A 13,716-nucleotide genomic window follows, 5' to 3' on the forward strand; every position below is an offset into this window, starting at 1 on the left:
AATTCTACTATCACCCAATCAAAGCCCATGCATCGTCAGTCCTGAGTGTAATGAGGACTCAGAATAGCTACCTAAACAGAGCGGCAAGCAAATTCTAGAACACAGCCAGTCCAGTAAGGGATATATCATCCTCCCATTGCCATGCCTAGACATGTAATGGTTGGGTAGCAGGCAGAAAAATAGAATCCAGTGAGGTCGGTCATAGCCCTTTCCAGGACTCAGTGACTGTCATTTCCAAGAGAGGTTTTTCCATTGGCGCTTCAGCCGTCAATCTCCTTCTGTTCTAGCACTCCCTTCTTTTGTTACTGCAACTGGTGCCAAGTATTTTGTTCAAATATCAGCATTTTTAATTTTAAAAACACCAGACCAAATTTCACAGATGTGTAGTTGATGATCCAAATACAACTGAAGGCTTCCTGTACTACTGCATGTCTACTTTGGTAACATAAACATATCCCCGCTTCATCTCATTTTGACAGTTCTTTCCAAAGCTGAAAGACATCCCTAGTGAAAATTGTATCATATTGGAGACGGCAAAGTGCACTCTTCCTGTTTGCAAGAGTTTTTCAGTCTCTGACAAGTACCATCTGGTGGTTGTAGTTTTATTAACACTTAATACCACAGTATTAATAACTTATGAATGCAGAGTAATTATTGCCAATTTAGTAACCATCTGTGTGAAAACAATGCCACATCAAATTCAAGCTTTAATCAAAGATGCTGAATTATAGCAACATGGCAATTGGCATGCTTACAGCTTGAACAAAATAAGTATTTTCTGTCTTTTCCCCAGGAGGAGATCCCAACTTGAAAATGTTAAATGTCTTTCATATAGACTGAAATACATAAAAATAGCTATGAGAGAATAAATTAAACACGTAGCAACAATCCACAACAGCTCGGTATACAAAAGTATAGGAAAAAAAAACAGAGTAAGCATGACATTGAAACCTAGGATACACATAGAATGTGTTTGTTGCCCAAATTTAAAATGAAGTCCATTTTCTGCAACTAACAAATGTGGCAGCAGAGAGAAAAAAAAGAGATAGGCAAGGAGAAAGAAAGAACACACACAGGAGAGCAAGCTATGAAGTCCCGCAAACTTCATACTGGGTCCTCGTGTAGGATCCCCCCCCACCCCATGACTTCTCCTACGGATCAACAGCACTTTATAGGAACGGCGCGTTCCCCAGGGTTAAATGGGGGAGGGATGAATAGCATATATGTGTGTACGGGTTAACCCTGTCCTCATGCTGCAATCCTAATTTGTGTGTCTAAGCAACCCTAAACACTTCATAAAAAGAAGGTAAAATGCAGTTGTTTACTACCCCTCTAATTTGATCATAACTCTCAGAGCATTTCTACCTCTTTTAGGGTAATTCTAATAGCATTTTCTTCATTCCAAAGCATCATGTCTGGGGATAAATATCTCCCCTCTTCACAGACTTTTTAAACCAGGTTGATGCTACGATCTTAAACAGACTTACTAAGCAAAGCAAGTAAGTTCTGGCAAAGACTGCAGGATGGACTTCCGAGGTTGTGCTGCAAGGTGACAAGGAAGCAGAAACCAAAAGATGCCCTGGCCCTTCGAGGACAACACTGGAATAAAGCCCGGGCATCTGCACAGAACAAGATTATGGGAGATCCTGCAAAAGCCAGGAGATGGAAGAAGTCGTGGACATGAATTGAAACAGAGATGAAGACTGAAACAAAAGGAATGTGAAGATGTCTCTCTTCACTTCAGAGGTAAGAAGTGGTGGATTCTGATGACACTCCTTTCCATTCTGATTGAGTGAAAATCGGACTAATATGTAAGTTTTCTTAACATCTTAACCAGGCGCGTGTGTGCTAGCAACAGAAAGAAAAGGGTAAAAATTGAAAACTAGTATGAGTATTCCTGGAGGCGATGTTGTGACACACAGAATCCTTTGACATATTTGAGGTTTGTGTTGTTCAGATTTCAAGGACTCGGGCGCATTCAAATACACAGAAACTTGCAACCTGAACATAACATTCCAAGTCTAGCTGTTGAAGTCGTTAGACTATAAGATCGATCAGTGTACACACAGAAACACACTATAGTGGACAGATTAGCCTGTACAGGTTGCAGTGTTGATGGAATTGTCCCTTGCCTCCAGAGAACAACTTCACAACTGAAATACTGTGTGGAGAAGCCCCAACAAACCCTAAGATCACACCTCCTTTTTCTTATAACCCTGGCCCAATGGATGGAGTGGAGCAAGTCCCAGGCAATAGCTCGACACAGAAGCTGATCCTGTAACAGATTCAATGCACTAATCTGCCAAGGAGCACCAAGAATTACAGGGTGCTCTTTTTCTTTCTTTCTTTTTTTTAAAGTTGGTTGTTTATTTCATAAACTTGGCACACACTTCTATTCCAGATCCATGTGACTTTGCCTTAAGCCAGTTTTAAAACTGACTGCTGGCACGGCTGTTCTGGCTGATTATTGTGGTTCTTCATCATCAAGCTTGCTTTTCTCCTCTTCCGTTCCAGCTTCATTTTCAGCTTCCTCTTTGACTCCCTCTTCTTCTTCTTCTTCCACTTCTTTCGAACCTTTTACTTCTTTTCTTGTTTTGTACCCCCTGTAAGTGGCCTGAATTTTTGTGGCTGCTTGTTCTTCTGTAAAACTAATACTGCTACCTTCTGTTCCTGGTTTCTCAACAGCCTCCTCCTTTACAATTAAAAAAGAGAGAGAGAGAAGACAGTTACACACTTAAAGCTCAGTATTTCATCAACCGATAATTGTAAAAAAAATCTGAATATGTTTAGAAGAAATCGTAAGTTGCACTCAATGTAATATACGTCTCCATTACACAAAGGTCTTTTGAAAGCTGGTTTACAATGCCAGGAGTGGGTGGAAAAATAAGTTGAATCTTCTTTTGTCACTTTTAAAAATATGTATTTCTACAAGACACCAGTGGGGTTATTTTTAGCACTGAATCTTGTGAATGTCACTTTGGCAGTTTTCCATTATTTTTCAAAATGAAGTTTTGCCTGCTAAGAATTTCAGAATTTAGCACTTGGATAACACCAACTGTTCGTCTTTGATATGAAAACCAAAAATTTATCTCTCAATAGGGAGAAGAAGAATGCCAATATCAGCTCCACTTTCCTAACCTATATGGACGAAGGCATTCTAACTACCACTCAGACATGGTATAGTTTTGCAGATTTATGTTTCACTGAACTTTGTATTAAGTATGCAAATTAAGCTTATGGCTTCAACCTGAGTTTGCTTCTGAGTAAATATACACAGGACTGCTTTGCAAGCATTTTTTTTTTTTACTGAAATACAATTTTGCTAAGTTATACTGTGGCCAAGTTTTGTTTGTTTTTCTTACAAGGCAATGGATTTTAATGGAAAATTCTTGCAGGGAAATGTGCTGCCTTTTATGTGCTGCATCATTCTCCATTAATAAGTTGTATGCTTGTAAGAATAGATAGGTCAAATTGCCAGGTGTCTAGAGGAACTTGCTGTTGTTTTATGCAAAATAGTTTTGAAGATGGGTGAAATTGTCTTCTTTACCTGAATAGGCCAATCTCTTATTCAAGTCTTAGTTTCTAAAGGAAGAATTGTTTTGGTGGATCAACAACCAGGGATTCAAAACTAAAATGTAAGCAAAGGAATGAGAGTCTCTTTTACTCACCACAGACTTCATGTCTCTGTAAACAGCAGTGAGGAAAGATATGTTGGCTCCACTAAGATATACAGTGGTGCCCCGCATGACGACAATAATCCGTTTCCCTGAAATCGCTGTTAAGCTAAATCGTCGTCATGCGAAAAACAATTCCCCATTGGAATGCATTAAAACCCATTTAATGCGTCCCAATGGGGAAATTGCCTCGTCGTCCAGCAAAGATCGCCCATAGGGAAGCCATTTTCCAAGCGCCGATCAGCTGTTAAAATGGCTGCCCTGCAAAGCATGGGTCCAGAAAACACAGGTCAGCCATTTTAGGAACCCGGCAATCAGCTGGAAAAATTGTTGTCTTGCGAACAAACGGTTCATGAAGCACGGACCTAATCATCGTCAAATGAAAATCCCCCATAGGAAACATCATCTTGCGATCGCTATAGCGATCGCAAAAAATCATCGTCCTGCAGATTCATCGTTTAGCGGGGGCATTGTCATGTGGGGCACCACTGTATAATTAGCACCAGTGGTGCTATTACACTGGGCTTGTTGGACATAGATATGGGATGGAAGTTTATTTATTTCTTTGTTTTCAGATGCACGAAAAATATATACATCCATGAAATATTACTTACTGGTTGTGCAGCAGGTTCTTCTTTCTTCTCCTCTGGTTTATCGCCACCCCCAGGTGGTGCAAGTTCCTGAAAAAAACAAGCAATATATCAGTTGGCAAGAAGAGTACTGGACCTGGGAGGACAGATATTCCACATTTTGATTCAGTTGAGACATCAGTGAAGCCAAACTAGAGAAGAGCTCATAATGCTTGAGTACATGATTTTCTCTCAAGAGTGGTGGACATCACACCTTTCTAGTTATGTGAAAAACAAATGCATAATTAGCTTATCTCCTTCATGCTGTTATAGCAATCTGTTATCACAGTTTCACACATTCAAGTGCCCAACAAGCACCTGCAATTCTTTCTAAGTTTATAACTCAAATCACACATCCTGTCAAAGGAAAGTTGAAGAAACTTAACTATAATTTGGTGTTAGATGTTTCAGTGAAGAAGCATAATTTGTGATCAGCTCATAAGCCAGGATCAGAAACTAAAGCTTTTCAAAGCAGACTCGTAAACCACAGTTTGTCCTAACTATGGTTAGGCAAGATGCCTGAATTTATAGATTGTTTAACTGTGACTCTACTTCAGAAAGTAATAGAAACAGTAGTTGCAGCAGATGGAAAATGAAAGCAAGCAACTCTGAACCAAAGTTGCCTCTGCAATGTCACAGCTCTGCTTCAACCCCCACACACACACCCCAGCTGCTATGGATGCCATCCCCCCTCCCCAAATTTAGTCCCTTCTCTTGTTCCATTTATCAGACCCCAAATTCCAAGCTACTGTTCCCTGCACATTGAATATAGCAGCCACATCAGAGTATAGATACAGTGTGGAATGAAGGACTAACCCTTTCCCACAGCACTCCCCATGCAATTAGGTGTGTTTTTTGCCACTCCCTCCCCATAGCTATTTCAGGGTGTGTGTGTTTTACCCCTCATCCTTGATCTGCCATGGCTTGACTAGTTTGGCCTGAATCCACACACACTCAAGGAGAGAAAATGGCCATCATATAGTAAGACTTACGTTAAAAGCACGGTTATTGTAGTATCGATCTTCTAGCTTTGCTCCCCATTCACAGGGATCATATCCAGTTTCTGAAAAATATATTTTGTAAAACTGCACACTGTATTCTCTCATTAAAATTAAAATTAGCTTCCCGGTCAAGCTGTGCTTATATTGAGTTGTAATTTCAGCAAAATACAGGTATCTGTGAATATCATATGCATCCAGCTTTTGGGAATATGGTCTCATTTTCTTTTCTATTATTTTTCTTTTTTTAACAAAACTTCCAAATAATGCACTTATGCAACTTACATATATATGCATCAACTGGAATGAAAATATTGTGTGTGTGTGTGTGTGTGTGTGTGTGTGTGTGTGTGTGTGAGAGAGAGAGAGAGAGAGAGAGAGAGAGATTCAACTGTAATAAAACATATATATGCTGACGTAAGAATAGGCAGGTTCCAAATATATTTGGAAATGCACTTTGTGTGTGATATACAGTATTTTAAAATATATGTCAGATATATTTTATTTTTCACTGGGACTTTTGGGAGAAATGGTAAATGGATGAAAATGATACATACTTTTAAAATATTGACCCAACAAAAGGAAATAATCAACCACTGTGATAGAGGAATTGCCCAACTAATTCAGGAGCAGATACAGAATGGTGTCATTGCCTGTCTTCCTTCCTTAAAGTGTTGTGGTGGCACACAGTAATTTTTCAGTGGTGCTATGCCCCTGAACTTTAGTCACTGACTTATTTTTAAAGTTAAAAACAAATCCATTCCACTATAGCACCTAAAAGCTCACAATATTTTTTTGCCCTGCTTATGCAAAAAGACACATGTGTACCCTGCTCTCAATATATATAATTTATAGTTAGGCTGCACAATTTGGGTTTTGGGGCTAGAATAATTATTTTGGTGCAGAATTTTTAGCACTCTTATGTAAGAGCTGGTACTTTGCCCTGTGCTATTAAAATAACCCTCCTCAATGTCACTCTGCTTAGCAACATCTTCACATTTAACAGAAAAAGAAATCTGAAGATTTAATCAACCAGGGAATGATGGAAGGAGTACTATTTCAAGCAAGAAAGAGTAGATTTCTACCTATAGCAGGAAAAGCTGAGAATTTGAATTGGAAAGAAGGAAAAATAACTGCTTATAACACATGCTCAATATTATCCCCTCCCAACTCTCCTTGAAAAATACCACCATTTTTTCTCTATCATCATTTATTAGACATCTATGAAGGCAGAAAACAAGTGGCCCAGCAGCTCTCAGCTTGCCTGTGAGTCAGTCTGAACCTAAGAACATGCTTGAGGCTCAGTTAATCAGTAAGGCTGCTTCCTCTGTCCAACTGTTTTCTGAAATGAATCTCAAATCTCATCCCAGAGAACAAAGAGTCCCAAGTTATTTTTAAGAAGTCACAGACCCATGAAAACACAGCTATGGAGCTCACTGGGTTCACAACGTATCAGCCTAACATATCTTGCAAGGTCGTTGTGAGGATATAATCAGTGAGACAAAGAAGGACAATGTACAGTTTATCTTCCTGGGGAATGCATGTAATAAACAGGATGTTGTTAGCTTTTTAAAAAGTCACAACTAAACCAGGGGAATAATACAGTGGTGCCTCGCTTAACGATGTTAATTGGTTCAAAAAAAAACCCCATCGCTATGGGAAAACATTGCTAAGCAAAACACCATTTCCCATAGGAATGCATTGAAAGTGGGTTAATCCATTCCAATGGGAACGGATTACCGTCCTTAAGCGAAAATCGCCATAGGAAACATCACTAAACGAAACAATGTTTCCACCATTGGAATGCATTGAAGCCTATTCAATGCATTTCAATGGCTTTGCGATGTCCGTTTTCGCTCATTTAAAAGTGTCTTAACATGTCTGAAACCTGTTTAAAATGCTTGGAATTGTTAGTGCACCTTGTGAAACATTTGCAAACTTAATTTGGCTTTGTTCTGAGTCTTCGTTAATTTTTGGTGAATTCCCCCCCCCCCGCATTGGAATGCAGTGAATTGTCCATTCAATGCATTCCAATGGGGGGGGGGGAATTCACCAAAAATTAACGAAGACTCAGAACAAAGCCAAATTAAGTTTGCAAATGTTTTACAAGGTGCACTAACGATTCCAAGCATTTAAAACAGGTTTCAGACATTTTAAGACACTTTTAAATGAGCAAAAACAGACATCGTTAAGTGAAAATTGCCCATAGAGAACATCGTTAAACGATGCGGAAAATTCCTCAAAAAACCCCATCACTAAGCAAATACATCATTAAACGAAGCAATCGCTAAGCGAGGCACCACTGTACTATCTAGGAGGTTATCTGAGCCAGATATTGAAGTTGTATGCCTAGGCATACGTGCCTAGGAACAAGCCCCATTCAACCCAAGGTGATTATTTTCTTACTGTTGGTACAGCTTAGTAGTTTGGAGCACCTGGCTGTGGATCCAAGGGAGAGAGGTCTGAATTCCCACTGTGCCTTCTGGGAGAGACCAGCTGAAATTACCTGGAGCATGTGCGGCTGATAGGGTTGCATATGTTGCCACCTATGTGTGACTTCATGCAAGCTATATGGTCCTCAAAGGCCACCAATAGGAAGGAAAGAGTGGTAAACCACTTTTACGCTTAGAAAAATCTGAGTTCCCCTAAGTCAGAAACAATGTAATGGCACACAACTATTAGGCATCCATATAACTGGACTGCACAAGTACTATAGCCTGGTCAACATTAAACCTTGTTTGGAATAGCTGTGAAATCCAGTTATTCACCAGATAATGCTCATGTTTCCTAGCTATTCTCCACAATTATGGGTCTGAAAACATCTTAAGCCAAATGAACACATCAATTCTACTGACACTAAGTTTCATACTATAGAGCAAGTAAGATCCTTGCACTTTGATCATATAGGTTAGAGAAGTGATTCTCAACCTTGGTTTCCCAGTTGTTCTTGGAATGCAGCTTCCAGAAGTCCTGGCCAGCACAACTAATGGTGAAGGCTTCTTGGAGATTTAGTCCAAGAACATTTTGGGACCCAAGATTGGGTTAGAGAATCAAGGCATCTTCATGGAGCATACATAGATATGCTGTAGCTAATTAAACCCACAATTTATGGACTTTCCACTTTGAAAACAAAACAAAAGGTAGAGACTTTAGACTATATCAGACTATAGTCTTAAGCACACCACCCTGGAGCTAAGCCTTATTGAGCAAAGTGGGACATACTTTCGAGTTATCATACATTGGAATACATTACGAAAGTCTTTGTAAATCAAGAAGAATGGCACATGCACAGGCATATTAAATGACTGTAAAATTAACTTGATTTATGCTCACTCTCTCTTTCAATGAGAAGAGTTTCAAAATACTTGGCTGCAAAGGTTGGTATATCTTCAGGTTGGCTCCTCAAGACTTCCCTGGCAAGCCCTTCCAGCAGGTTTGCAAATCCTGGAGGAATCCGTTGAGTGGTATTGGAGAATGGAATAGCCATTGTATCTTAGTAAGCCTTTTTTTCACCTGTCATTTCATTAAAAAAAACAGAGGAGATGGTTAAGCTGTCATTTGAACAACTGAATGCTTGATCTAGTCAGATGTATGACACTCCTGCTGTCCTAACATATACAGTATGTTACACAACTATCCCCTAGTCAACAACCAGCCTGGTACTGACCTGCTTTTTAACAGGCAGAATTTTAAAAATCATTCATGCATTTCAACCCTAGGATTGCAATGCACAAATGAGTAAAAACCATTTTCATTGATTACAAATGTCCCCCCTGTTAAGCAAGCAGCTGATACAAGCATATATCAAACTATAGTTTATTAAGAAATATTACCACAATGAGACAAAGCAAGAGTCATTTGTGTGACACAATCATACAAAGAAGGTATGTTTCCCTATAGGACATTTTTTTCTCACATGCAAGTTTAACTTAAAAGTCATATTTAGGCTGAAGTGCCTTTAAATGCATCCAATATTGTACAATACAGACACCAACATGTTCCCTTGCTAATTTCTGAAGTTCAAAACATTGTTAAATGAACAGTTGCAACAGCCAACTAAGAGCAAAAAAAATCTTAACTGCAGCCTAATTTCTTCTACTCTGCCATTAATGCTGCATTCTTATACTTTTGTAATTAACAATACGTTGGCGAAAATCTACCAGTAATTCACAACTACAGTAGTCAACTGCTCTGTAAGGTCCACTGATTCAATGGGCCTAATCTTGTTGCAACTTACTAATGGATTTCAGAAACTAAATTGCATTCAAATATACAGTACTGTAATATTATTAGTTATTCATTGAATGGCAAGGAAAGCCAGCAAGTTCAGGAACTGAAGCTGAGATAACGGTAATTCCTCCTTCCTTTGCCTATTGCACCTACAATTAAACTTCATCTAGCCTTTTATATGATCACAGTTTATATTTACAACTTCAGTTAAAATATAAACATAAGTTGTTACCCAACTGATGTAACTGGAAGTGTGACTATTTAGCTCTGCAAAAAGAAAATAAACCTACCTTAAACTTGTGAAATATATATGTGAATTGGGCTGTAAATAATGCAACTTAGCAACCTTAGAGCTAATATTAGTTTAATCATTGTCAAACCTTGACTATGTGAGAAGGATGTAGTTAAAATAGTCCCTCTGTTATGAAGAGTGAAACTGTATATGACAGACAATGTAAAAAACAAAGATTGTTCAAAACATAATTAAGGATCTCTGATCTATCACAAAATGACTGAGGCAAGATAATTAGTTATTATCACACTGCATGTATTAGTTGGCTGATTAAAGCCTGCTCCTCTTTCCACATGACAGCCTTTCAAATATTCAAAGATACCAAATCCCCTCCAGACTTCTCTTTTCCAGACTTCTCATAGCCAGCTGCCTCAACCATTCTTCATAGGGTTTGCTTTCCATAGCTTTTACTATCTTGGTCATCTCTTTCCTCTTCCTGTTGCAATTACGTATATGCCATCAGGTCACCTCCGACCCATAGCAACCCTCCAAATGAGTGATCTCCAGAATGTCCTGTTGATTCCCTTGCTCAGCTCTTGTAACCTCGAGCATGTGGTTTCCTTTTGGGACTCCGTCCATCTTGTATTTGGTCATCCGCTCTTTTTTTTTTTTTGCTGCCTCCACCTTTCCCAGCATAATTGTCTTTTCCAGAGAATCCTCCCTTCTCCTGATGTGCCCAAGTACGGCAGCCTCACTTATGTTTGCCTCCAGAGATAGTTCAGGCTTGAATTCTTCTAGAACCCATTTGTCTTTCTAGAAGTCCAGGATATCCTTAAGGCTCTCCTCCAGCACCACATTTCTTAACTGCCCAGCTTTTACAACCATACACAGGGATGCTCTTAGTCTTCCTCTCCAATGACACATCCTTACACTGATGACCTCTTTTAATTCCTTCATTGTGCCCCTTCCTAGTCTCACTCTTCTGATTTGCTGGCTGCGGTCTCCATTTGGACTGATGACTGAACCAAGGTATATAGATGATACATCTTCCCACCTTGATGTAGATTTTTTTTAAATTTTTCCTGCTAAAACTCGTTTTGGCCCAGTTTTCCAATCTGTTAAGGTCATCTTGAATTCTGATTCTGTCTTCTGAAGTATGAGCTGCCCCTCCTAGATTGGTACTGTGTGTAAATAGGACGAGCAACCCCTCCACTCTCTCATCCAAGTAATTTAGAAAGCTGTTGAACATCATCAGCTCCAGAACACTGAAGCACCCCTCTCATCACTTCTCTCCAAGAGAACACTCTTTGGGTGTTGGTCCATCGGTCAGCTACTAATCACGTAACAATAGCACTGTATAGCTCACATTTGACCAGCTTGACTGAAGCATATTGAAAGCAACCTTGTCAAAAACTCAATGACATTATTCAGGGCATTCCCCCTCATCACATTTTCCCCTTACCTTTTTCAGCAACTTGACTTTATTCCAAAAATGGGTAAGATTAAGCTGGCATGACTTGTATCTTGCCAAGTCTTAGTAACCAATGTGTTCTTTCCTACATAATCATGGACCAACTAGTCAACTACCTGTTTTACAATCTTCTCTGGCATTAGTGTCAAGCTGATCCGCCGATTGTTCCCCAGATCCTTCCCCCCCCCCCCCCCCATATTCTGAAGACTGGGAAAACATTTGCCTACTTTTCGTCTTCAGGAACCTCATCTATTCTGAAAATTCTCAGATTACAGATAGAGTCTCTAAGATTACATCTGCAGGTTCTTTTAATACCACTGGATGCAGCTCATCTTGCCCTGCAGACCTGCGTTCACTGAGAGTAGCTTGGTGTTCCTATATCACCTCTTTAATTATTTTGTGCAGCTGCCCCTTCACTGCCTCCTTTAATCTATTTGTGATAATTGTGCACTGCTTTCCTTTTGGGAGAAGACAGAAGCAAAGTAGGTGTTCTGCCTTCTCTCGCTCACCTACTACTATTTCTGCAATCTTTGCCATGCTGCAAATCTACTACTTTTTCTTTCTCTTGCGCCAAGTATAGCTAAAACTCTTTACTTGTTATTTTTAACCTCTCTTGTGGGTAATGAGCGCATTCTGAGCATTTGCCTCCTCTCCCTACAGATTCTGGCTACCCATTTGTACTTTTCCTATGTGATCTGACTCTCCTTCCATTTTCTATACATGCACCTTTTACATCTTGCTCATCTAAAAGGTCCTTACGCATTCATCTCAATTTCTTTAGATATCTTCCACTTTTCTTTCTTGTAGAAATTGTCTGTGACTGTGCCTCTTAACAAACTGCAGTTCTACAGGTACTTCCTTCTTTCTGAGTCCTTGTGACCATGGGGTTTAACCCAATACTTCTTTAAGCTTATTAAATCAGCTATCTGGAAGTCCAGAGTGTATGTTATACTACTTTCAGCTTTGCATTTTCTTTGTACTGTATAACAAATCTCAAGAGAGCATGGGCACATCCCTCCAAAGTTCCTATGATATCCATTTGGCTGACCAGCTATTCCTTGTTCCAAAAAGAGAGAGAACCAGAATAGCTGATCTCCTTGATTTCTCTACAGAACTAAACGATCTCTTTCACATCACCTAAAAACTGATATAGTCAAAACCTTCCAGCTCATAGTTGCAACTTTAGTTTAACTTCAGATCCTGTAGATTCAACATCTGTGAATTTCGTTGTATAGGTATACTGTGTATATACTTACAATGACAATAAATTTATTTATTATTATTATTATTATTATTATTATTATTATTATTATTATTATTATTATTATTATTATTATTATTATTATTATTATTATCATCATCATCATCATCATCATCATCATCATCATCATCATCATCATTATTATTATTATTATTATTATTATTATTATTATTATTATCTAGTGGCCACAATGAGTTTTGGACGTTTTTCTTTCTCTTCCTGCCGACTGATGGAAGATTCCTGAGGGCTGGTATCACCTTTTTTGGGGATACCTGAGCAGCTATCCTACTCTGTTTAGTGCTATATATATCTTTGAATTCTGGATAACATTCCAGGCATCTAACAAGATCCACTGGCATAAGCCTGAACTGCATGACGCCCAAGTCCGTGTTTTACCATTTAACATGAGATTTCCATCAGGAAAAGAACTGGCTGCTTTTGGAAGCCACACCTCCTAGTTAAAGTGATAAGGAAAGGGGGTGCACTCTGTTTATGCCCATAAGTACTCTCGTCTTTAACATCGCTGAGCACAAGCCAGGCTTCAAACTGACCGGGGGAATCGATCAAAGCAAAGAGCCGAGCTCTTGCCGCCACCCCAGGCTTTTGCATGGCGGGACGGACGGCTCGCCGCCCTATTCGTCGGTCTTTACCTCCGGAGCGCCACGTAGAGCGGACTGTTGGGGAAGCGGGGGCGGAAGGAAAGGTAGGAAAGCCGCGGACTCAGCCCCCGACGAGCCCCTTTCCCGGAGGCGGAGATGAGGCGCCGGCATTTGTTTCTGGTTGCCTTAGCAACGCGGTTGGGACGGCACGCGGAACGGGACAGAATCCCCCAACACTGGTTGGTTGGTTGGTTTCGCTTCGATTCTTCTGCACATTCGGCGCTCCGCCCTACAGTAGCTCTCGAGCGGTCCGGCCATTGGACAAAAGCCCCGCCCTTCATCCTCAGAACCCCTTCATCCAATCCCTCGCCCACAGAGGATGCATCTCCCGCCTCCTGGCATAAACGACCTCCGCCCCGCCCACTCCACCCACCTCGAATGGCGGCTTTTCGCGTCCTCTCAGGCGGGCCGGCGGCGGCGGTGGCGGGAAGGCTGAGCCTTGTTCGGTCTAAGCGACGGAGCCCCGGCTCTTGACCCGTTCAGCCCGGGCCCGTTGACACTGAGGGCTGGGGGAGGGGAGGACGAGCCCGTCCCGTTACCCCTGGGGAGGGTGACGTCATAG

General features: G+C 40.4%; 1 protein-coding gene across 3 annotated transcripts; it reads right to left on the bottom strand.

The window, feature by feature from the left end:
• Positions 1-689: 689 nt before the first annotated feature.
• On the bottom strand, positions 690-13,635 carry SPA17 (sperm autoantigenic protein 17). 3 transcript variants are annotated; one of them, XM_020811562.3, is made up of 5 exons: positions 13,528-13,635; positions 8,635-8,814; positions 5,296-5,366; positions 4,289-4,354; positions 690-2,692 (listed from the first exon to the last, which is right to left on the bottom strand). In XM_020811562.3, exons 2-5 carry the CDS (start codon positions 8,786-8,788, stop codon positions 2,465-2,467), a joined length of 519 nt encoding a protein of 172 aa, XP_020667221.3. In that variant the 5' UTR covers positions 8,789-8,814; positions 13,528-13,635; the 3' UTR covers positions 690-2,464. The 3 variants fall into 3 exon arrangements, with proteins under 3 accessions (XP_020667221.3, XP_020667220.3, XP_078235929.1); XM_020811561.3 differs by lacking the exon at positions 13,528-13,635 and adding an exon at positions 13,146-13,302; XM_078379803.1 differs by lacking the exon at positions 13,528-13,635 and adding an exon at positions 13,047-13,233.
• Between the last annotated feature and the right edge of the window lie 81 nt (positions 13,636-13,716).

The sequence above is a fragment of the Pogona vitticeps genome, chromosome 8 (genome assembly GCF_051106095.1).
Source record: "Pogona vitticeps strain Pit_001003342236 chromosome 8, PviZW2.1, whole genome shotgun sequence".
Lineage (NCBI taxonomy): Eukaryota > Metazoa > Chordata > Lepidosauria > Squamata > Agamidae > Pogona > Pogona vitticeps.